Genomic DNA, 26,584 nt, shown 5'->3' on the forward strand with positions numbered 1-26,584 from the left:
GGCGCGAAAAAGGAAAACAAGCAACTCTCAATCTGCACTCTCAACTCTCAATCTGCACTCTCAAACTGCACTCTCAAACTGCACTCTCAATCTGCACTCTCAAACTGCACTCTCAACTCTCAATCTGCACTCTCAAACTGCACTCTCAATCTGCACTCTCAACTCTCAATCTGCACTCTGCACTCTCAATCTGCACTCTGCACTCTCAATCTGCACTCTGCACTCTCAATCTGCACTCTGCACTCTCAATCTGCACTCTGCACTCTCAATCTACACTCTCAATCTGCACTCTCAATCTGCACTCTCAATCTGCACTCTCAATCTGCACTCTCACACTGCACTCTCACACTGCACTCTCACACTGCACTCTCACACTGCACTCTCACACTGCACTCTCACACTGCACTCTCAAACTGCACTCTCAAACTGCACTCTCAATCTGCACTCTCAATCTGCACTCTCAATCTGCACTCTCAATCTGCACTCTCAAACTGCACTCTCAAACTGCACTCTCAAACTGCACTCTCAAACTGCACTCTCAACTCTCAATCTGCACTCACAACTCTCAAACTGCACTCTAAATCTGCACTCAATGCCCAAGGACAGCAGCTTTTAAAAACAAATTGGGAAAGTTGATCAGAGCTCTTGCTTGCATAAAAATACGTAACCTGCGAGTGCCCCGATTCTAGCCGTGACAAACAACGCGTTTGCCAAGCGACGCAATTTGAAGTAAGCAGAGATTTGCGTGAAAAGACAATGAGACCATTAATTATATATACAGAGACCAGCAGTCGGCAGTCGGCAGTCGGCAGACGTCATCAGTAAAGCGCTCTGACACCTTCGGGTGAAGTTCGCGCTATATAAAATCGCATAAATAAATAATAAAAAAATCAGTCCTTTTGTGCTGAAAGGTTTTTTGCGCCCCAACCCCCTCCTCCCTGTTTGTTAGTGCTTGGGCAGTAACATTTATTATTATAGCGCTTTAACACTAGTGATGGTGGGCCCGCGCTGTGAAGCGCGGGGGGGGGGGTGCGCACTTTTTGTAGTACATGCGTTTTTGTTGGGGTGGGGGCGTTGTTTGTTTTGATTTTGGCCTCGGGCGCTGTTTTATTGCCTGTCATTTCCAACGGAGGACAGTGTTTCTTCTTTAGCAGATGCGTACATTAGCGACCCCTGTTATATCCGATTGTGTTGCACTCCTATTTCTTGCGCAAATTGTTACACCTTGAGGAATGGTCAGCAAGAACCGATAGGGGTGCTAAACTGACTCTTTTTAAGATGATAAACCACTCTGCTGGTACGATAGCTTGGTGACCTAGTGCGCCTGCTGCAGAGATCTTGGCAGAAGCTATGTGCAGCTGGGCATGGTCGCTGCAGGCTAAATCAGTATGATAGTTCTGAAGATGCACAGATGTGTACAACTCAGATAGGCAATATGTAATCTACAGTGAAACAAAGTGATATTTTAAAAGAACAATGTGATAATATTAAGTATTAAAGAACAGGGTCTAGCGCCAGTCGAACCTTAAATATGCAATGTATTTTACCCATGCAATAATGTCAAGTTATAGCACAGCTTATGTGATATTGAAGTTTACAGATGCCGTTCGCAGGATCCCCTTATTGCAGCAGATAAATCTGTCCCCATGTCATATACTTTATGTATTGCAGGGGCGGTAAAGTAGGTTTGAAGCAGCAGACAGCTTTAAGGTATTTTTCTGTAAACCAGTATGTATGTCGGATGAATAATCCTTTAAAAAGTCACATGTTCACAACTAAAATCCCACATCCGTGTTGCGAGGTCTTCACTGCAGCTACACTGAATCATGGATGCTATGCCTGCCATGAACACTAAGGATGAATGTGGTGTCTCTAAGTAAGCGAAAGTTTGAGGCTTGCTGGTAACTGTAGTTCTATGGCATATAGCATGTCCAGCACTATGTGACAACCACCAGGCTTTCCTTCATTGCAAGGCTCAGTGCGCACGGCTTCAAAGCACTGTTTCCTTGCACACAGTGTAGTGGGTTGAGCATCTGTTGCGGGGCACTGTGTGTGTGACATCCAGATCACAGGTTCTGATAACATGGGCCCAGCACAGCCTTTCATCCTTGTCAGACTTTTAACATGAATGCCATTGAGTGGGTGATAAATACACCTATTAAAAAACCGGCAACAGAAATTATACTTTGTGGCCAGCACTACATGAATGGTCATGCTGACCACACACCTATCCAGCACAGTAGCATAATAAACATTGCCTACTGCACACCACACGCATAACCTGAAGGGCACGCATCTGGCACTACACTGCACACACGCCTGGCAGAGGGAAGTAGGGTAGTGCGGACTACAGCCATGCCCATGAAAACATACACAGCGAGTTACAAGAGCACACATCAGGACAGAACCCCCGAACGCCTCCTCAACCCTCGCTGGCACAAGCTACTTGCCACAAAAGCAGCTGGCACGAGTGCCAGCCAAGGGGATGCATAATATGGTACAAGCACCCCTTCGGGCACACCCACCTCACACAACGGCGCATTACTGCCACTAGTCTAACCTGTTCAACGGGGCTGGGTGGGAAGGGACCAGCGCACAACTCCGGCTACAAACACCTGACCCAGCTACAAACAGCAACGCCCTTGACACCCTAGTGCACGTCAAAAGGAGCTCTGGATCGATCTCACAATAGACTGTAAGGCTAGCTGCCGGGACAGAGTGTGAGCAGTCTGTGCCTGCCCTTGAAGCTACAGGAAACTTCTTTCCATTATCTCCGCCGTGAACGCGGCACCCTGACAGCTCCTAATTAAAATGAATGGACTGCCGTGCGCGAAAGGTAAATGTTAAACGCGCGCATGATACATGCAATGCAATGGTGAACGCGCTCGCACCATCTGGATTGCATTACACGGGCACTCAGACAGCTCCTAATTAAGATTAATCACTCTGCCGTGCTCGTTCGCGCACAGAATATGCCATGAAACTAACATCAATGACGGACGAAAAGTAAATATAGCCTATCACGTCAAGGCTACTAAATAGACAGCACAGCGAAGACAAATCACTAGGCACATGCCATAAAACACTAAGGAATGTGTCTGGCCAGAGCCCTAGAGATACTTTTTTTTTTCTTTAACATTAGGAGCTCGAAGCTCCGCCCCACTTCGTGTTGCGTAGGCCGAGCCCTAAAAAGAAGTAAAAAAAAATCAATAAAAAATATATATTTTTTAAAATAATTATCCTCAACCCACAAATCATGTTTTCACGTAATATCTTATTTTTTAATATCTCTCCTTCTGCCAGCATTTTGAAAATATTATTTTTGTGCTTTGTATTTTCAGGTTTCCATCTCCACCAGAAAAGGACAATTCACGTGAAAGCTTTTCTTCAAGCCTAATGCCAAAAAAAGGCAGAGTTATGCCTGAAACACCTATTATGAGAGCCTTCAAAGACTTTGAAGATGGAAAAGTTCTGAAAAGTTGGGCCACACAAACAGAGAAGATGGATTCTTCTAACAGTAAATTTAATTTGCTTCTTGGTTTACTTTTTTACTTTGTATCTTTCCTGTCAGCAACATCCATCTTGCCAGGGCTTCACATGTTGCCCAAAAATATTAATACTCCTTCAGACTATGTTTATATGAATGGTCATTTGATTCCACTGGAGTGTCTTGAGAATGTTAGTCAGGATCTACTTATTTATACACATTGTAGGAAAGTGGGTGGTTATTGTGGTGGACACGTGTCCACCTCAAAGGATAAAGCGACCTCCTGCTAGATGTCACACAAATTAAATTAAATACACCAGAACTCAATCCCTGGTAAGGTGTCACAAAGCAGGCAGCCATAAATCACGGGCAATGTGTAAAGTGTTTAAGCTATGTATACAAAGTAGGTAAAGATTCACAAAACGCAATTATTTTCAACAACTAATTTTAAAGTACAGAGAAATGCCATGAGTAAAATGAGACCACAACAACACAAATCCAATAAGGCGAACTGGAGATGCGCATTTTTTTATATTTAAATTGGTGCCAACACCAATGGGACATTATAGGTGTTTCCACGGTGGGAGACTTGTGGGACAAACGGAATGTAATACCATTTGACCAGCTCAGGCAACAGTACGACCTTGCTCCAACTGAGGCTTTCCGATATACACAAATACGACATGCACTATTGGCGGTACTGCCGCAGGATACTGAGGTCCCTGAAGCTCCCCCACTGGAAGACAGATTACTTACAGACCACATGCCAAAGCGCGCCATGTCCTTCACTTATCGCAAACTAATCAGTAACCTGCAGGACCCTACAATCTCACTAGGAGAAAGATGGGCGGTTGATGTGGGAGACATGGATGAAACAGAATGGCAGGAGGCCCTTGCCTCGCCCAAGGAAGTGGGTATACCCTCACGGCTCAGACTTGTGCAACTTAAGATCTTACACCGCACATATCATACTAGAAGAACAAAATGGGCAGGGCGCAACATCCATATTGCCTTAGAGGGTGTGGGGAGGAGGGGTCCTTCTTCCACACGCTATGGGACTGCTCACTGATAGCCGATTACTGGCAAAAGGTACTACGAACGATATCACAGACAATGGGAGTGTTGCTTATGCCAGAGCCGCGCAGATGCCTATTAAACATGTGGGAACCCAATGATCTTACGCGTCCTGGGCAAACGTGGTCCCCCTGGGACTCATGGTAGCGAAACGTAACATAGCGCAAAAATGGGTGCTGTGGAACTGCCATCGCTGGCGACCTCGTGTAGAGATATGGACCTTACTATGTTGACTGAGAGAACAGTTTACATAAACTGGAAATGCCCCCGGAAATGGACCAAAATATGGGCGGCATGGAATACATACCGGGGGGACATATGTGAGCTGATACCTGATTTTGATGAGGACAGTTCCGATGACAAATTCGGGGATGTGTACGGGAACTGTGTTGAGTAGACTGCCTAATATTTCAATTACTGTCAGCCAGTTTAATGTAGGATTTAAAGATGCCAACGATAGTTTATGAAAGTGGTAGACCGTGGCGTTGGCAAGATTTGAGGCTGACCACGATGGAGCCCTGGTCGATACAACAACTGGATTTGTCCCAGTGAAAGTCTAAAGTCAAAAAGGTCCGAATTTTTTTTTGTCCAAGCACAAAAAGTGGCTGTAGAAAATTCACCTTTTCTGCATTGTCACCCCAATTTTATTGCCTTTGCTGGACTCTATTTTTGCTACCTTTAAAGCTCTGAACACTTTACTCCTCATAACCAGCTGTAAAGTGCTTGTGCGCCTCCTTTCAACATGATAAAATGGGTATACTCCATATTGGCATGCGTAATCTACCTGCAAGTTCCCAGTATACGGTATAAAGTGTACCCATGAGCCTGTAAGTTACATGCCACTAGTGGACTGCGACACCTATTGTGCCATCCTCTACAGTAACAATGTAAAACATGGTTTCAGGACTAGCAGTGTAGCCTAACTGTATCAGGATAAAAACTGTAATTTGACCTGTCAAAATAAACCCTTTTGACATGTCGAAATTTCCGCTTTAAAATTAATAAGTAGTTACCCCTCCTCCCACCCCACGAAGGGAGCCTTGGAATTCCAGATCTCATGCTCTACTACATGCCCGCGCAGCTTCGACACCTAGTCGATTGGAGCCGAGCTGAATCCGAGCAGGTATTGGCTTTTTTAGGACCATGCTGTAGCTGGTACGTCTCTCATAAAAATTCAATTTCTCCGGAAACCTCACTGTCCACCCACTTTATAAGCTTCACAGATGACACGTACGACATTTAATATCTGGGATCGGACCAACACACGTCACGCTCTTACTACTTTCCCTTCCCTGCTTACATCTCTTTGATAATCCGGACTTTAGTCCCGGGATGGGCTCGCAGACCTTCCCGCTGTGGAGAGACGCTGGCTGCCGAGCCTTAGGCCTATTATTTGACCAGGGTGATATTATCCTCTTCTCGGAACTCAGGGCCGATTACGGTCTTCCAGAACCCGAACGAATGCGCTACCTACAGATGCAACACTGGGCCATGCACCCTGGTAACCGAACACAGGCGACTTGGCTCCTCACCCAATATGAACGGTGGCTCATCACAGGGTCTTTGGACAAGAAGCTGATCTCTGACTTGTATAAGATGCTCCTGTCCAGATATACCCACACTTCACGCTGGGAGCGCACGCTGGGAGTGGGAACTGGGATGGAGTCTCAGTTCCAAGGAGTAGGAGGGTGCATGCCGCAGGGCGCAAAACACAGCAACACATGTCGGCCTAACGGAAACATTTACCAAGCTTGTCTACCACTGGTACTACACACCGGAGCGATTACACCAGGCTGACGCTATACAGAGTCCTGACTGCTGGAGAGGGTGTGGGAAGAGGGGCACACTGATCCACCTTTTGTGGGAATGCGAACATCTCCAGACTTACTGGACGCACGTACTTGATTAGGTTGATAAATATCTGGACACAGAACTCCCTAGGCTTCCTGCATATGTCTTATTGGGAGTACCACATTCGCCTACTTACCCTTTAAAATCTAGACGAAGGAAGCAGATCGCCATAGCCCTAGGCACAGCCATCCAAAACATATTAACACATTGGAGAACCCCCCGCATGCCCGCACTGTCAGGGTGGCACCAGCGATTGTGGCATGTGCTGGCTATGGAAAAAATCTCTTCATTTGTCCGGGAAAGGCTCTTCCTTCAGTGACCACTGGCAGCCATTCCTCGCTTTGTTAGCCCCAGAGTTTCGGGAGTTGTACTGCCCGAAATATTTGCACCAGACCAGACTCTTCCACATAGACTGACCCAGCTTTATGTGCGATAAACCGTTCTACACAGCGCTGTTTAGACGTAATGGACCGAAGGGGGGGTGGCTCTTTCTGCGTCTCCTTTCTTTTCCTTTTTCCTTTTCTTCTTCTTTCTGGGTGGCGGGCAGGACTGCAGCTGTTATGTATTGTTTCCGTTTTATCAATGCAATTAGTAGTAGAACGATGGGCCCTGTGTGGCCCGATTCTTGTATGCCTGTTTTCTGCATTGCTTAATAAAAAGATTTGAACCTAAAATTAATAAGAATTCTCTAAGTAGGCAGTGTGGCCCACAAGATAGGGTTTGTGGTAAATAAAAATAGTACATGTAGAAATTTAATTTTAATATGTATAGTAACTAACACCCAAAAGCTATTTTTTATTGTGACAGGCCTAGCTATCCTATGTAGAAAAGCAGAGTATAGATTAGAATCCTGATGCTTTATTTCTGGAATTGGACAAGTAACAAAAATAATTTTAAAACTATACTTAACGAGAGTGGGGGGTTATGGGCATCCTTTTTGACATTACAGTGTGTCACTATTTGATGGGTCTTCTAGGATTGTATGTAACACTGGGGGCACACGTGGGAGTACTGGAACAAGATGTGTATCCATTGTCTGGTTGCTGGAAAACCCTGTCTTCTGTCTCTCGATGTTTTGTGGGTATAGTGACTGCCTCAATTGCATTTTAGTGTTAGATATGGTAGTACACTATGATTACCATTGTGTACTCCCAACCCTCAGAGCCCACGTTTAGTGCAACTGAAGACATTTACCATCTTGTACATGCCCAGGCTGGGGCGAGTTGGCCCTGGGAATGTTTACCTCATTGGTTAGGGCACGCCCAGGAGTAATTCTCATCTGCTAGCTTATGTCAGGCATAAATGTTGCATCTCTAGGCACCCACTTCAGAACATTCCTAGCGCTGAAGAAGAATTGAAGAGGACCTGGACATACTGTTTGTGTCCTAAGAGGAATCCCTAAAGGAATGGGCCTACTCCCTCTTATACCAAAACAATGAAATGGACTCCAGAGGTCATTAGGGTGATCTCCTGTTCAAAAGAGACACAAAAAGCTACAAGAGGCATTTCCTGCAACTCTGTGACTGACAAGTGGAAACGTACCGTTCAGTAGACCCTGTTTCTGGCCTCTTCCTGACACACTGTGTGCTTCTAAGTGCCTCCCTGAGGTCCTGAGTGCTTAAGAAGTGTACTTGAGTGGTGGATTGACCACAACTCCCATACCTGTGAGGACTGCTGCACCATGCACCCAAAGGAGCTGGGGGAATAATCCATCAAGCTCCTTGCCATCCGACATACGACTCCGCATCACTCAAGATCTCGGTCACTCGGAAGGTACCGGATTCATTCGCGGAGTCTCACCCGCTGATCGCCATCACACTCAGGGGATGGGGGAGGGGGGATCAGGTAAGTCCCTTAAACATAAAATATGCAAGAAGTCGAAGAAATCTTCGACTTAGCCTGCACCAGTGGCACTCCACGAGTCCCATTTCACGGAGCCTCTTAGGGTTTGCTCTGAGTTTCCCTGATTTTCCAGGAGCCAGAGCAACCCTTCACCCAGCTCAAGGAATTTTATGAGGCTATGCACCTCATAATTGGGTGGGCCTACCCCTTTGGAGCGCTTTTGGGGCTCACAGGTTCGGGACGAGCCCCTACTAGATCCCTGCTGGCAGGTTTGTGATGCTGAAGCTTCGCTTGCTGGATCCAGAGCATAGCTGCCAGCAAGACCCAGGCTTTCCTCAGTACCAGCTCCAGTACCAGCGCCCCACGGCAGTGCCATCCCCATCCTCTTTCTCGAATCTGGCATGGAGCGGATGGGCATGGCCCGACTCATGTTCTGGTGCCAACTGGGACCATGCTCTCCGGAGTTGAGCCAGTACCTTTTTCTCTTGATAGGCCTACAGGAGGGGCAATTGGAGGGGTCCGAGGACCCTAATGGTTACCAGCTTAGATGAGAAGGACAACCGGTATGAGGAACTGGTGGAGGCCAGTGGGCTAGACATTTTGCCTGGCACTTGCTTGGTCTCTCCTACTACTGTGGCTACAGAGGAGGGAACCTCTTTCGCTATGGTAAGGCATAAGGCAGCTCAGTTCTTGGACCTTTAGCTGCCTTCGGTGGCAGTTAGGACAACTGTCTTGACAGAGGTGCTGCAACTTGGTCCAAACCATAAGAAATTGCCCATCGCCCCTCTCCTGGGACCCCTAGTTTCCTCACCCAGCACACCACACTCCACCCCGGAGAGTTTGGTGGCCCAAGTCTTCACTTCTCGGATCAACACAGTGCATTCTCTAGCATTCCAACGGTTAGGGAATCCAAAAGGCTGGATACCTTTGGAAAGAGAATGTTATCTTCCACCAGCCTAGTTCTGCAGTTGGTGAACACAACGTGCCATTTGGGCCGATATTCCCATATGATCTGTAGTTCGGTTGCACAAGTGCTGCCAATGGTTTCGGAGCAGGCCCAAACCATACACTCCCAGGATATTGCTGACGGGAGGGACTCAGCGAAGTTCACAATACGATGTGGACTCAACACGACTAACTGGCTGGGTAGAGCAATTTTCATTGTCAGTGGCCCTGCGGTTGCACATCTGGCTGAGAACAATTGATTTTTTAGGGGATGTCGAAGCCTCTCTTATGGACATGCCTTTTGATAGCCCTCACCTTTATGGAGAAAAGGCTTACTTGCGCTGGAGCGCTTTAAGGACAACCAACCTATTGCCAGGTGCTTGGGATTGTATATGGCCCCTCGTCATCCCAGTCTGCCTTCCGGCCCTTTCTTAGTCACAGAAGGGGTCTCCAACAGCATCCATACCCTCCCAGTCACCGTGGCCAACGAGCTTCCAAGCCGTTTCGTGGCTGAGGAGGCGGTTTGCATAAACCATGTGGGGCAGGCAGCCAAGTCTTGTGAGACAAGTAGGAAGAAGGGTACAAAAAAGGAGAAAGGCTGGGTAGCGAAAAGAAGTAGGATCTTGAGGTGAGTTTAAGAAAAGCAGATGAAGAACCAACGCCAATGCCCATTAAGCCCTGCAAGAGAAGTAAAGAGGAAAGAGCTGAAAAGGGTTTCAAAGAAGCAAGTAAAAAAGGTGCAACCTAATAGAAAGCCAACTCTGCAGGAGAAGCAAGCAAGGTACATAATACCTACTGTGGCTAAAAACTCTGGTAGCATCTCATCACGAAGTGAGGCCACATCTTTGTAATACAATTGAGGCAGGAACCAGAAGGTATAGCTGCCAGCCACATACGGCTCCTACTGCGTAAGAAAGGAGGGCGCAGGGAAAAAGTGGCTATACTTTGAATTGTTACAAACAGGAAAGGGAGGGAAAAAAATGAGGGAGAGTGCATCCCTAAATAGGTCACAACTTCTACAATGATTTGCCCACTGCCCAAACCTGAAAGTTATTGGGACAAAAGACTTGCGGCAGGTGGGTTTTAAACTAAAGTATGAAGGGAAGGAGATTACCCGGGTATTAGTTTATTCAGACCTGGTAAAGATTGCAATAGAGAAGGCAGAAAGAGAGGTACTAAAGGAAGGGATACGGATAGTACCTGAAGAAGTAGATGTAGAAAGAATTGAGTTGCAAGTAAAAGACTTCTTAAGGTGTTATGCAGAGTTAGGGAAGAGACAGGTGAGGTTAATAGAGAAAGCATCAAGAGTGCGAATGGAACATCTCAATATATTAGCGAACAACTCAGACTTTGAGAAATTTTGGGGGGGTGTTGGACAGGCCTCGTAGAAGGCCCGCTCCCTCCCCGCACAACAGGGCCCGGACCTCGGCTCTCCCTGTATTTCCAGCAAGCACCATTCCAGCAACCCACCAAGGCAACCCACACCCTGCCCCCAACGGGACTCCAGTCCTCGAACACCCCGGTATCGGATGGGCCGGGCCCCCGTCAGCACCATTGCTCCGGCCCAGCCGCCATCTTTGGACACTGCATCACTCGTCCGCGTGGCCTCAGCTCGACCCCAACCCTGGGCCTGGCCAGGCCCCGACATCGAGGCACCACCATCCTCCCAGGAGGTGAAGAGACCACTTGGCAGGTCAATGGGAGGAGGAGCGTCAACGGCTCTCCCCCGCCAGGTGTCGATCGCCCCCGGCCTCCCCGGGCGCGGGCTCCACCCCCCTGCTGGGTGTCTGGACTCCCTCATCCCGGACCTCCCGACCTCCAAGAGCGAGGGTCCGGACATCAAAGGACACCAGACCCATAACTGGGGCAACTCCAGAGCAGGAAGGCAGTTGTATCCTGGATTCGAGAGACACCGAGAAGAACTCATCCTTGACGGACTGCTGGCGCTGCCGTAGCCCTGCCTTGTGAACCCATCTCTGAAGCCTGCTGGCGCTGCCGCTGCCCTCTGCAACGTGAAACCTCGTCTTGGCCTGCTGGCGCTGCCGCGGCCCTCTGCATCGTGAACCCTCGTCTTAGCCTGCTGGTGCTGCCGCGGCCCTCCTTCGAGAACTACCATCCAAGCCTGCTGGCGCTGCCGCGGCCCTCCTTTGAGAACTATCATCCAAGCCTGCTGGCGCTGCCGCGGCCCTCCTTCGAGAACTACCATCCAAGCCTGCTGGCGCTGCCGCGGCCCTCCTTCGAGAACTAGCAACCTAGCCTGCTGGCGCTGCCGCGGCCCTCCTTGCGAGATCTATCATCCTAGCCTGCCGGCGCTGCCGCGGCCCGACCTTGCAGACCCCTAAGCTCGAGGATTGTGAGCTTCCCTCTTGCCCCACCTGTACCAGACCGGTACCAAGACTGTCCCGCTACCCCTTTCCCTACAGAGACTAGAATTGAGAGGACCCTCGTGTCCTGACCCCACTGTATCGCTGATAACCTTGCCTCAAGAACCGTATATAAAGTGTGTTGACCTCATCCTTGTGTGGTGTCCATCTGTGGGGGGCAAGTTACTTATCTGTACGATCGCTGGAGACGGCCCTCACCGGAGGCCTCTCCCCCTGTCCTCGGCCGACCCTCCGGGTCCCCGTCTAACATTGGTGGCCAGCGGCGCGATCCGAACCAACGCATATCGTACAGAGAGTAACTCACCCCACGACACACAACCACCATGACAACCAAAGAGAGCGGAACAACGGAAAAATTCCAGATGGAAAAACTAGAAGAATACAACCACAGAGAACTGAAACAATTCTGCATAGAACTAGGCATTGCTACCACAGGACTGAGCAGGAAAGAGGATTTCAAACACGCCCTGGAATCTTGGGCGGAGACGGGTACGGCTGTACCCCAGAACCAAAGCCTCGAGGCACCCGAAACAAGCACCACACCAACGGAAGAAAGAAGATCGGGTCTCTCCCCAGAGGAGGTCCGAGAACGAGAGAAAAGCAGGCTCCATGAATTGGAACTGGCTCGACTTCGGTTAGATGGAGAACTCAAATTGGCGGAACAAAAGATAACGTTGGAACACTTGCGGCTCCGAGAAGAGCGAGAAGAGAAACAAAGACAGAGAGAGTTAGAAGAGAAAAAGCTAGCCTACGAGCATGAGCGCAACCTGAAAGAACTAGAGATTCTGAAACAGAACAAAGATCTCGGGCTCCCCGAGCGCCCGAACCCTCCTGCCACTACAGACCCCAAGGTCCACATCCTCAAGGATGTCGTCAGAGAGTACTACCGGAACGATGATATCCAGCAATGGTTCAAAGCCTACGAGGTAGCCATGACCTCCCACCGGATTCCCCGGAGCGACTGGGGAGCCGGGTTATGGGGGAGGTTTGTCAACGAAGGGCGAGATGCCCTGCTGCAACTCCCGGATCATCAGATGACATCCTACGACCACATGAAAGCCGCCCTCCTCACTCGATACGGGCTCACGCCCGAGATGTACCGCCAGAGGTTCCGCGACTGCAAACGGATCCCGGGTACAACTTGGGTGGAGTACGTGAACTTCTTTAGCCGAGCCTTTGAGGGGTGGATCAAGGGCAGCAAAGTGACCTCCTACGAGCAACTCTTCGACCTTATTGTGTGGGAGCACCTATCTAACAACTGCTTCGTCGAGCTCAGGCAGCACCTCCTCGACAGTAAACTGACTGAACCTCGGCAACTCGCCGCCGAAGCTGACCGATGGGAAAGCACCCGGGTTGCCCCAAGCGGGCCCAGCGAACAGAATAGAACAACCCAAGGACCCCATCGCCCCCGAGGAGGAGGTGGAGGCCAGGGTCGGGGCAGAGACGCCGTCCCGGTGGCTCCCGTCAGCAACGCCCCGCCCCCGGCCGGCAGGGGAAACCCCCCGATGCGTCCAGGTTCCCGGGCCAACTTTACCTGCCACCGATGCCAGCGACCAGGCCACTACGCTAATGATCCCAATTGCCCGAAGAACCAGAGCCCTATGCCCCGCCAGGTCGCTGCCGCCGCCCTGGGAGAAGAACAAACCCAAGAAGGCACTTAAGAGTACGAACCAGACCAGCCCAAGTGGGAACCAGCCGCCATGTCCCTGGTCTGCCTAGGGGAAAGAGACTTGATCCCGCGGGCCCCCCTTCCCGCCAACACGCAGAAATACAGCCAGTGGGTCAGCATTAATGGGCACCGGGCTGAAGCCCTCCGCGACACCGGGGCCAGTGTGACCGCAGTCCGCTGTCATCTGGTGACCCCGGACCAGATCTTACCAAACATCCTTTGTCCCGTACGGTCGGCCGACAACTCAGAAAGCCTGTGTTGGATGGCCTGCGTCCCCTTCGAGTGGGGAGGAGTGTCCGGAATGCTGAAAGTAACTGTCCGCGATGATGCACCCGTGGACTGCCTCCTGGGGAACGACCTCGAAAGTTCTCCCTGGGCAGCCGTTGAGAGAAGAGAGCACCTGGGGATGCTCGGCCTCCCCGAATGGGTCTGCGTGACCACCCGGTCCATGGCCGCCCGCGCCATCACCAGTTCCGAAGAACCCGAATGGCCCGAACCTCCTCCACCGATCGTCCCCGAGGGAGCAGCCCCGGGGCCCAGTTCCCCAGAGTCCAGCGAAGAAGGACTCGATCGGCTCCGGGACCTTCCAGAACTGGCCCAGTGGCGTCAAGAGGGCCGCCCTACCCAGGAACGATTCCGACAAGAGCAGAGAACCTGTCTCTTCCTTGAGGGACTCCGGCAACAAGCCCTCGCCCAGAGCACAGGAGACACCTCAGGGGCCCACTGGATTTATTGGGACAATGACCTGCTCTACAGTGAGCAAAAGATTGCTGAGCTGGGGCCAGCCGGGTGCTGGTGGTACCCCTACGCTTCAGAGACTTCCTTCTGAACTTGGCACACGATATGCCTCTTGCCGGACACTTGGGGCAAGACAAAACATACAGCCGCCTGGTGACCCACTTCTACTGGCCCAAAATGCGAAATGATGTCTCCAACCACTGCCGGACCTGCCCTACCTGCCAGGCCAGCGGGAAGAGCGGCCGAAAGACCGAAGCACCCTTGCAACCCTTTCCCATCGTCACCACCCCGTTCGAACGGGTGGGAATAGACATTGTGGGGCCCCTGGACCCTCGAACGGCACAAGGGCGCCGTTTCATCCTGGTCCTGGTGGACCACGCCACCCGCTATCCTGAGGCCATCCCCCTTCGAACTGTGACAGCGCCCGTGGTGGGCCGAGCCCTGATGGGGATCTTCTCGCGGGTAGGCTTCCCCCGAGAAGTCGTCAGCGACAGGGGCACGAACTTTATCTCGAAGTACATGAAGTCCCTCTGGCAACAATGCGGGGTCACCTACAAATTCACGACCCCCTATCACCCACAAGGAAATGGGTTGGTCGAGCGGTTCAACCGCACGCTCAAAGGAATGATCATGGGCCTAGAAGAGCCCCTACGTCGCCAATGGGACGTGCTGCTCCCGGGCCTCCTGTTTGCCTACCGAGAAGTCCCCCAGAAATCCCTGGGCTTCAGCCCATTTGAGCTCCTATACGGACACCCCGTCCGGGGTCCCCTCAGCCTGGTCAAGGAAGGGTGGGAGGTAGCCCCCCAGAAGACTCCTCCAGATGTGTTTAAGTATCTCCTGACCCTTCGCAACCAGACCCGGCGATTCAGGGAACTCGCCAAAGCCAACCTTGAGGCCAGTCAGGAGAACCGTATATAAAGTGTGTTGACCTCATCCTTGTGTGGTGTCCATCTGTGGGGGGGGAAGTTACTTATCTGTACAATCGCTAGAGACGGCCCTCACCGGAGGCCTCTCCCCCTGTCCTCGGCCGACCCTCCGGGTCCCCGTCTAACAGGGGGACTGAAGTTATAGAACTAGCCCTGCAGGCCCCTCCCAGAGGTATATTGAGTAGTCTGGTGAAGAAGGTTGCCTCGATGATGTTGAATAGGTAAAGGGGGACGCCGCATAGCATAAAGATTGTTTCATGGAATATAAATGGTCTAGGACAGGGGTCTCCAAACCGGTCCTGGAGGGCCGGATCCATACCAGATTTTTAAAATAACTACATGTATCTCAATGGGGATATCCCAAAAATCTGGCATGGATCCTGCCCTCCAGGACCAGTTTGGAGACCCCTGGCCTAGGAGATCAAACAAAACAAGAAAATATAAAGGAGTTAGCAAAAAGTACTAAGATAATTTGTATTTAAGAAACCTGGCTGTGCGGCAAGACCCCAATGTTTGATGGCTTCAGTCAATTCCATCGCCCGGCAAAGAAATAAAGGTCCGGGCGCCCTGCAGTGGGAGTCATGACATTGTCATCTACCAGAATAGTGAAGAATGTGATCCAACTTACTATAAAATATAAATGGCTGCTTGCATGCAGGACATTCCTAATGGTTGCCGATAAAAAGTATGAAAATTTGATGCTTTTAAATGTGTACATGCAATGGGGAAGCCAGGAGGAATATGGTATAGAAATGGGACATTTTAAAGATGATATGGACTTAATATGTGAAAAGTATGGCAGAGACATAATTTTATTAATGGGGGATTTTAACCACAAATTAAACCCAAAGAAATTAGATTGTTGGTATACAGAAATATTGGAGGCTTATTATATAAACAAAGCGACTTTCTCAGAGTGTATTTCCACAACCCACGATACAAATTTGAGAAATTATTTGGGGATTAAAAGCCTCATCTGTCTAAATGGTAGCACAGTCTTAGACTGCCCAGCTAAGAAAACATTTAACTTGGGCATTCAAAATTGCCCAATAGATTACGTTTTTATGCCAGCCTGGAATTTTGCATTAGATAAGGGATTTAGGATCTGCCATAGAGAAGGGAGTGACAATAACCCCATGGAGCTAGAGCTCTCAGATCTTTACCTGAACCCCTTCGATAAAGTAATTGAACAGGTGGATTACCCTAGGCGTATCACAACAAGGTTAACAGAAGAATATATAGCAAAGTTGGCAAGGTTGCAACAGAAGCTTGAGTGAGAGGGCTGAGTCTGGATAGGTATGAGAAAAAAATTGAACAAGTGGTCCAAAGCCTTCGTATAGAATTTAGAAAGGAGGCAAAGCACTCAGAGTCAAAAAAATGCACCGGCTAGACAAGGAAAGTGGTTCTCTAAGGATTGTTTAAAAAAGAAGAGTGGGGGGGGAGGAGCCAAGCGCGTGACCAAGATGGCCGCGTGAGGGCTTAGCTCCAGAGCCTCCGTCCCTCCGTCGAACCTATCCTGAATTAATCCTGACGCCCGAACCCTACAATCGGTAGGGGAAAAGACGCTGATCCCCCTGGTGAAATTCGGGACTGGAACGAGCGTTCCTACCCAGCGCAACGTCGTCGTGTGTTTTGAGGCCTACACCCTATCTCATCCGGGAACCACGGTGCTTCGTGCACCCGGACTCTAGTTGAACAACAGTGGATAGTCCAACCGGAAGTTGTGGCCACATCCGAAACTGAAACTCATTCGCTGAAGATGCGATGACCTTGGCTAGAAGGCTGGCGGCGATAATTTAAAGCTGCCCTCCGAGCTGGGCTTGAGAGTTGGTAGTGGAGATTCTGTGTGCCCTGAGGTGCTAAAGTGATTCACTTGGCGAGGTGTGAACACTGTAATGGCGTCGAAGCCGGAGGCCGAGAAACTTGCATCGAGATCAGGACGTAGGCTGAAAAATGTGCAGACCCACAAGATAGACCGATATGTTCAACCCAAGGGGTCGCCCTCGGAGCAAAGGAGGGCCCCGCCACACGGAGGGGACCCACTGAGCGAACCGATCGAGCCTACAAGGACAGACCTCTTGGCGGCGATAAATAACATCCAGGCCGCCATGGTTGGCAAAATGGACGCACTTGATGCCAAATTGGATTCTGTGAAGCTGGAAGTTAACCTGCTGAGGACTGACCATGCCAAAACCAGCGAAAAGGTCAAAGCCCTAGACATTACACCTCCAGCTTAGTGAATGATGTGGCTGAGCTGCAAAGGGAAGAACGTGATCTGCGGGCGGCGCGGGAGGATACCTGCCGAAAACTGGATGACTACGAAGGGCGCAATCGGCGAAATAACGTACGGTGTGCCGGAGAATGCGGAAGGCCAAACACCTGATCTTTTTGTGGAAGATATTGTGCTCAACCATCCAAGGGGCCTCAGTAACTTTTTCACAATCGAGCGGGCACACAGGGTGCCAGAAGGTCGGCCAAAACCGGGAGCACCGCCCCCCGATGATCGCCAGGGTACTGAACTTTCGAGACAGGGATGCGATTTTGCAAGCGTCCTGCTCCACGGGCCCGTTGCATTATGAAAACACTACGCTATCCTTCTTTCCAGACTTTACGCAGGCCGTGCAGAAAATGAGACCGAGTTTTCTTCCCGTAAAGAGGAAACTAAGGGACAAGGGACTGAGGTACTCGATGCTCTTTCCGGCGAAACTGCGAGTGGAAGTGGATGGCAAGGCCTGGTTTTTCAATAATCCGGAGGTGGCAGCGAATTGGGCGGACAGTATTGCTTCGGAACTCCCCGAAGAGCACCAGCACGTAGCAGAGGAAGATGGACAGGGATGAGGAAGGTGTTGTCGTTAATTGTGTTTTATTTATGGACTTGGGTAGCGGACTAATGTAGCGCTCAGGGGGACTCGGCAGATGTGTATATTTCAGGAAGTAGAACAGGAGGGGGAGTGAGGGGATGGGCATCGGGTTCCTCCCTGTTACTACCTTTAGTTCCTTAGATTAGTGGGGGGGCGACAGGCACACTGCGAATTGGGGTGGGGCTCAGGCCTGATGCAGGGGTGCAGGGTGGTGGTTTGGGGTTGGGGGTTATTGTTTTTGGTTTCCGTTCAAATTTTCTGACTCCGTTGAATAGTGTTGCATGTTCACGTCGGGTGTTTACGGTCATGGGAATTGGGTAAATGTTGCAAGAATCGAAAGGATTGGGGATGTAGATACTGAGCTGGAATGTTAATGGACTGGGTGACAGGATCAAGCGGGGGATGGTGAATCTATAAAAAAAGAAGAAAAATAAAAAATAAGAGTGAGATAAGGAGAGAAGCAGGCAGTCTCAGTGCAAAATATGAACAGGATAGGGCCGACAAGCTTGTTAGGTTAAAGAGAGAATATAATATGCTAATCTGTAGCATTGAAAAGGGGCCTACAAAGAAAGCTACTGGAGACAATTGAAACAAAGAACATACGTCAGTTCTGGAAGCCGATACAATCAGCAGTAGAACTTGCGGTGGCTTCAATAAATGGTGTGGTGGAAGAGGCTACATGGGAGGAATATCTGCTGGAATTTTGTAGCCCAGGCAGGGAAATTGAAGAGGGGGGAGTCACAGCAGTGGAGTGGTCTAGTAGAAGATCTAAAACCAGACTTCTCAGTCTCAAATGTGAAAAATACGATAAAAATGTTAAAGTTGACTAGACCAGATAATCTTCCAGCCCTGATAAAAAAAGGTACAGCTGAACTGGTGGGCAGAATTCTTCTAGCTAATGTTTCTAGTTATTTTAGAAACTGGGAAGATCCCTAAAAACTGGAAGGGAGCAATAATTAGGCCGGTGCACAAGAAAGGTGTTATGCACGACCCAAAAAACTACAGGCTAATACATTTGCTAGTTATTGGGGAAAAGATTTTTGCAAAAATTATATTAGGAAGGCTAAAAGATTGGGTGGAGCAGGGTTCAATTGTACCGGTAGAACAGGGTGGATTTAAAGAAGGGCATTCCACCATAGATCACTGTTTCACCCTGTGGGCACTGGCCCAGAAGTCGAGAGAGCAAAAGGGGAAAATGTACTGTTGTTTTGTTGACTATCGAGCAGCCTTTGACTCAGTGGATCGCAAATGTTTATGGGAGTCCTTGGTGAAGTATGGTATACCAGAGGGTATATTGGCTATTTTAAAGGAATTATATAGAGGAAACTTAGCTCGGGTAATTAGGGACACACAAGGGTCACTGACTCGAATAATAGCCGTAGGGAATGGCCTTAGACAGGAGTGTGTTTTGATCCCTCTGATCTTTGCCATATTCTTAGCCGACCTACCTGCAGTACTAGAAGTGGAAAGGATTGCAAGTCCCAGAATGACTGTTAATAAAGTGTCATGCCTTCTATATGCAGACGATCTAGTGATACTTGATCAAACGGAGCTAGGGCTCCAAATGAAATTAAATGCTTTTAAGGACTATGGTGAGGCAAAGTTTTTAGTTGTAAATATGTTATGTTATGTTCTGTTACTGCCATTTGTATAGCTCAACAGCTGCCCCAGTAAAGGGGCGTCCCGGCGCTGTCAGCAAAGCAATAAGCACGGAGAGAAGGCAGAAACTACACAATGGGGAATAGATATTTTTTTATGGCCTTCCTAAAAGCCATATAGTTAGTATGGCTTTGAATGTGAGTGGGCAGTGAGTTCCAAAGAAGGGATTGCCTGCTGTGGAAGAAACGGCCTCCTGCCCGCACTCTCCGAAACCTTGGGAACCTCACCAATTACTGGCCAAGTGAACGAAGCTGGCGTGTGGGGATGTAGGGAGTGACTAGGTTGGCTAGAATACTAGGAGTGTTGAGCTTCAGGGCTTTAAAAGTGATGCAAAGAGCCTTAAATGCAGTTCTCCTAGCCACCGGCAGCCAATGTAGCAGGTGGATGGTGGCTGACACCGGGCTAGACCTGCGCAAGCCAATCCGTGATCTGGCTGCTGCGTTCTGTACCCATTGTAGCCGAGCAATCTCGGCCTTATTTGCCCCTAGATACAGAGAGCAGGCATAATCCAATCTGGACATTATGGCTGCCTGAATGATAGTCTGGTGTGTTGGTCAAAGAACCCCGGTAGGGGTCTAAGCCCCTGTAGGAGCCAAAAGCAGGTCCCTGCTACCGTTTGTGTTTGGACTTGATGGCTAAGCGATGAGTCCAGTCACACCCTCAAGTTTTTGACGGCTAGCTTGGGGAGGGGGGACACTACCCAGGCTTTTTGGCCACCAATGTTCGCTCCATAGACCATGGTCCTTTCCCACCAACAACACCTCTGATTTGCTGGCATTCAGCTGGAGGCAGTTGGTGGTCATCCATTCAGCAACCACGCCAAATCGCCCTGAAATTTCAATGCGTCCCTCTTGGTGTTGTTTGAGAGTGCCACCACCAGCTGAGTGTCGTTGGCGTAGGAGACCATGGTCGGTCCCCTGTTTCTAGCCACCGGGGCCAGCGGTTTAACATAGAGATTGAATAAAAGGGGACTGAGGGAGGAACCTTGACTAACACCTTGTTTAATAGGGTGAATGCCTGAGACAAAAGGGGAAACACTAACCATAAATGACCTCTCACTGAGGAATGAAGTGAACCACTTCAAGGCCGAGCCGACAATCCCCGCCTCCTCCAGGCGTTGAAGCAGAAAGGCATGGGACACTGTCAAACGCAGCTCTGAGATCCAGACGGATCAGCGCCGACGTTTGCCCAGCGTCCAGAGCAGACCAAAGATGTTCTGTCACAGCCATGAGAGCAGACTCGGTGCTGTGACCAGGTCGAAAACAATTCTGGGAGGGGTCCAACAGGTCATTCTTGGCCAGAAAATCTGAGAGGAGTCAATTGACATGTGCCTTCATGATCTTGGCTACCCAAAGGAGTAGTGAGATGTGGCAATAGTTTTCGGGCTTGACCAGATCCAACAGGGGCTTTTTAAGTAAAGGTAGCACCTTAGCATGTTTCCACACCTTAGGCACGGGAGCGGTGGAAAGCGACATATTAATTATCTGCTTCAAGGAGGGCATAATCATAGGCAGCACCCTTCTAAATTGATATGGAATATGGAAAAAACAAAGATTTTATGTTTTGGGAAAAGAGATAAGAATTTTAGTTGGTTTTTAGGACAAACGAAATTGGAGATTGTTAAACAATACAGATACTTGGGCCTCTGGTTCAACAGTGCCTTAAAGTGGTATACCCACCTAGAAGCCCAAAAGCAAAAGCCTTCTCATCAATCTGTAGGCTGAAAAAATGCAATAGAGAATACAGAGACATGTCCCATAGACCTATGTTAAAGGCATATGAAGCAATGATTCCTCCGCAAGTAATGTATGGGACAGAAGTACTTTTCCTAAGTGGCAAATGCGGGTGGGACGATTAAAAAAATTCTACTGTCACTACCAAGCTCTACAATGATTCAGGCTATTAGAATGGAGATAGGAATAATAGCATGGAGCATATAGATACAAATGTCTCTGATAAGCTTTGGAAACGCCAGGACCCAGGTGGAGTGCAGAAGGTCTCACAATGGTGCATGGAAGATATTCAATTTAGTAGCCTAAAATGGGCTAAGGAAGTTAGAAAGAAACTCCTGACTATAGGCGAGCGCTTAAAGGTGAGACTATCACAGCATTCAATGGAAGTGGAATTTACTAAGAGCATTCTCAGGCGGCAAGGTCAGGAACATTCAAGGAAGATGGATCTGGAATACCTGAGTTTGAAAAAAGTAGTACAATGTATAAGAAATTCATGGGTAAATGAAGCATGGTACCCTAACCACGGGCTAAGGTGTGAAATTCTAAGAGTACGAATTGGTATCAACCCTTGGCTGATGGAGTTAAAAATAAAAGCAGAAATGATACCGCCAGATGGAATCTGTAAATGTGGGTTAGGAACTAGAAATTATAGTTTGCACATACTGGTTGATTGCATCTCGGTTTTAGCCTTACGGAAATTGTTTATGCCGAATTTTTTTTACAATCTGGAATAAGGTCACAAGCCCAAGCTGTAGCCTTTCTCACAGAAATGGCAAACCTTGATATTGCCATTGCTTTGGGAAAATATATAAAGCCATAAAAAGCTTCGTAAGGGAGAAACTGGGAAGTTAGTGAATTTAATCTTGCTTTTAGCCTTCCATTTTCCCTCTTGTATAAAAATGTTTTAGATTAATTTATACATTTTAAAAGATTGAATTGGTCCGTGATTGTATGGTGGTTACTGTGGATAGCATGCGGATGTCGCATATCATTGGTAATGTAATTGTTAAAGAATGTATATTGTCATTATTATTCTGGGTTCCCATTGTGTTTAAAGACTACAGTCTAAATAAACAGGCTTTTCTCTCTCTCCCAGTCTGCTATCGCCCGGCAGCCGCAGCCTCCAAACCCTTTTAGTTTGCCCTCTGCCCGTTCATGCGTATCAAGTGGGAGACACATTACACCATCACCAGCACGACTGGCGTTTTAATAACATTGGGGCGTTGAGTGTTTGCAAATAGTCCAAAGGGGTTACTCTCCCACCTCCCCTCGCCACCCCTTGTGACTACCCCTCCATCCATGCCATCTACTTATGGCCCGCTGACGGAAGATCACCTCTCCTTGCTCCATCAGGAAGTGCCCCCTCTCAAGAGAGTCATCGAAAGGGTGCCAGCATCAGAAGTAGGTTGTGGTTACTATTCCCATCGTAGACACATGCCCTCTCAATTCCTTCCTGATAATGGAGAAATTCAAGATGCTCATGCAAGTTCGGTCTGCCCTGTACCAGGGAGACCGGATGGTAGCATTGGAATTGTAGGATACATATTTCCACATCCACATCCCCATCCTGCCTGCTCACAGACATTGCATGGTATGCGAAGAGCACTTTCAGTTTGCAATTCTCCACATCGACCTTACCAGCATTCCTTGGGTGTTCACAAAAGTGATGACAGTGGTTGCAGCCCAACTGCTGAGGTTAGGAGGTTCTAGTTATTCCCTACCTCAACGATTGGCTGTTGAAGGCAGGCTCGCTCAGGCAGTAGCCTCCCACCTCCAAACTACTGCAAACCTTCTGCACTTGCTGGGGTTTACTATCAATGTGATGAAGTCACTTCTGACTCCTCAGACGCTCCCTTTCATCAGAAAAAGTTCCGGATACAGTGCAGTTTCGGACGTATCCTCCTGAGTGGAGAGTCCAGGATATTGAGGCTATAATACCGATGTTTCAGCCTTTATCTTGGATATTGGTTAGAAACACTCTGAGGTTGTTGCACCTCATGGCCTCCTGCATCCTGCTTGTGACACATGCCCGTTGACACATGCAGGCTCTGCAGTTGGACCTGAAGTCTAATTGTGCATAGCATCAGAGGAATCTCTCCGATATGGTCCAGATCTCTGAGTGAACTGTGAAAGTTGTGGCTGGTGAACCACAAATGGTTCAAGGGCAGACCCCTCTACTTTCCCCAAGCCAAGTTGACTGTGGTGACAGATGCGTTACTCCTGGGATAGGGCAGACATCTGGGAGAGGTGGAGATTAGATGACTCTGGTCTCCGGCAGAATCCGTGCTCCATATCAACCTGTTGGAGCTTCGGGTAAATCGCTTCGCATTGAAGGCCTTTTTTCCCTAAATCAGGGGAAGGCTGGTGCAAGTGTTCACGGACAACACCACCGCCATTTGGTACTGCATCAAATAGTGTATGTTAGGGTTGTGGACCCTTTGACAAGAGGCTCTGCATCTCTGGACATGGCTGGAACGCCAGGGCATTTCCCTGGTGGCTCAACACCTGGCGGACTTTCTGAACACCAGGACGTATAAACTCAGCTGAAGGTGTCTAGCAGATCACAAATACCTTTTCCATCGGGAGATGGTGCAAGGACTCTTTCAGCAGTGGGGAAAACCTTGGTTAGATCTGTTAACCGCTGGTAAGAATGCTCATTATCAGCAGTTTTGTGCGCTAGAGTTTCCAAGGTGAGTCTTGCTCTGAGAGGTTTTTCGCCTGGAGTGGAGCTTCATCCTCCTGAATTGTAAAGTATTGTATTGTAATTGCACTTATATAGTGCTTACTCGAGTAGGAAAAGACTACAACAGATTCAGAACTCTGCTGCCAGACTACTCTTGCATATCAAACCGCGAGACTACATCTCCCTGCCTTGAAAGCACTGCATTGGTTACCGGTTGCCAGAAGATCCACGTTTAAGCTTCTTTGTATCACCCACAAAGCGCTACATGGAATGGGACCGCTCTTCATCAGGAATAAAATCACCAAACACATTCATCATAAGAACCTACGCTCTAGAGTGGCACCTCGCCTCAATATTCCAAGATACAAGAAAAAAAACATGGGTGGCACATCCGTCTCTGTTCAAGCAGCCAAACTATGGAACACTTTACCCCCAACATAAGAACCACCAACAACCATCTTATCTTCAGAAAACTACTCCGGAATTGGCTCTTCCCCACATAAGCACCATACGCAAACAGACATATACAGCATATCCCTCTGTATGTAAGCGTTTATTTATACTATAGATATGTACCTATATATCTGTATTGCTTTGTATAAACATGTCAAATAATTATGGTTAAAAAAATAATTAATAAATAAATGTTTAAGTACAACACCTGAAAACCAGAGTTTATCGAATGCATCTTTAATCTACCTATACTTACTTCTTTTATGCATCTATATACCTTCCATGTACTTGGATATATATATGTATTACTTTCCTATAAAAAAAAGGATATTCAATGCACTACCCTATTTCTCACCCTATACCTCTATCAATATCTTTAATCCACATATACTTACTTCCTTTATGCATCTATAAACTTTCCATGTACTTATGGATCTATATATTTATTACTTTCTTCTAATTCAGCATATCCAAAGCACTACCTAATTTCTCACCCTATACATCTCTCAATATATCTTCTACCTCAACTCTCTCTCATCTCAAACCTCTTTCTTCTACTCTTTCCAGTGCACTACCCTATTTCTCACCCTATACCTCTATCTACCAATATATCATCTACACCCACTCTCTCATACATCTCAAACCCCATGCCACTATGATCCCCAAAATAGCCCTTTCTAGACTCCCCCCTACTCTACCCCTCCTTGCACCATCTGACGCCTCTTTTACTATACTGATCCCCAAAAACAAGCCTTTCTAAACTCTTCCCTCTAAATCTCCCCTTCCACATCCCTTTTTACTCATCCCAATCCTCCTACTACTGCAATGACTCCCAAAAAAAAGAAACAAGTCTAAATCATCACCTCTTCTTCCCCCCACTATCCTTTTCAATCAAAATAACAGACAAACATGTCCACTTCTCAAACTTCATATTTCACTATACTAATTCACCACTAATCCTTATGGGTTCCAGAGTAGCATGCCAGACGCCAAGAAAGTGCTTCAACACCCCATTGGGGGTAACAAGCGCTATATAAATGCAAACCTTTTTTTCCTCCGCTATCCTTCTCAATCCAAATAACTGACTAATATTCACCACTCAAATTGCTTTCATATTTCACTATACTAATTCACCACTAATCCTTAATGGGTTCCGGAGTAGCGTGCTACTCGCCGAAAAAAGTGCTTCAACACACCATCAGGGGTACACACGCTATATAAATGCAAACCTTTTTCCCTCTTCTATCCCTCTGCTATCCTTCTGAATCCAAATAACTGACTAACCTATCCATCACCCAAATTACTTTCATATTTCACTATATTAATTCAACACTAATCCTTTATGGTTTCCGGAGTAGCGTGCTACTCGCCGAAAAAGCGCTTTGGCACCTGTATGCCTTTCTGTCAATACCACTCCTGCTCAAAGTTCTCAAGAAGATTAGAAACAACCGAGCCCATGTTATTCTTGTTGGTCCGGATTGGGCACGGAGATTCTGGTCTCTCGAACTGTTGAGCATGACAATCTGTCCTCCGATTAGGCTGCCCCATCGAGAGGATCCTCTGTCGCAGCAACAGAGGAGGGTTCTGCACCTGAACCTGCTCACCTTTCACCTTCATGTGTGGAGATTGAGGGCAAGAGTTGACAGCTTTCGACTTCTCTCCTGTCTGTTATGTTATTCTGGCTACCAGGTGTCTCTTCACCAAGTCGGTATACACCTACCATGGGGATAAGTTTGTGATATGGTGTGATTCCCACAACACCGAACCCCTTTCTGCACCTCTATTCCAATGTTTTCCGTTTGCTCTCTTTACACAGCAGGTTATCTTTCAGCCATTTCAGATTTTTTGCGGTTGCCGGACCAACTTTAGCTATTCAAGTCACCTGTTGTGGCTACGTTTCTTAGAGGCTTGCAACAAGTTTCCCCCAAGGGCATTCATCATGTCCCAGTGGGATGTGAATCTGGTTCTCACCTTATTGATGTGTGCGCCCTTTGAGCCTCTGCACAATTGCCCTCTTAGGTTCTTGATCATCAGAACTGTTTTTCTATTAGACAGACTATCGGGCAGGCGGGTCAACGAATTAAAAGCGCTTTAGGCATGCACCTACTTTTACCCGGATAGGTTGGTCCTCCGGACATGTGCCTCTGCCCTTTCGAAGGTTGTGACTTCCTTCCATGTAGGCCAAAACATCAATCCCCGCCTAACTTCTTTGCTTGGCCACATCCCTTTAAAGAGGAGGGACTCCACCGACTGGATCCAAACTAAGCATTATCATTCTG

General features: G+C 48.3%; 1 protein-coding gene across 3 annotated transcripts in view; it reads left to right on the top strand.

Moving 5' to 3' along the window:
- The window catches only part of MPHOSPH9 (M-phase phosphoprotein 9), a 692,762-nt gene that overhangs the window by 494,930 nt on the left and 171,248 nt on the right, over positions 1 to 26,584 (top strand). For all 3 annotated transcript variants that reach the window (XM_086942918.1, XM_086942920.1, XM_086942919.1), the window contains exon 18: positions 3,342 to 3,517. In XM_086942918.1, coding sequence (XP_086799044.1) covers positions 3,342 to 3,517 — 176 coding nt within the window. The remainder of the gene's footprint in view (positions 1 to 3,341; positions 3,518 to 26,584) is intronic.

This window comes from Lissotriton vulgaris, chromosome 11 (assembly GCF_964263255.1).
Source record: "Lissotriton vulgaris chromosome 11, aLisVul1.2, whole genome shotgun sequence".
NCBI classification, from domain to species: Eukaryota; Metazoa; Chordata; class Amphibia; order Caudata; family Salamandridae; genus Lissotriton; species Lissotriton vulgaris.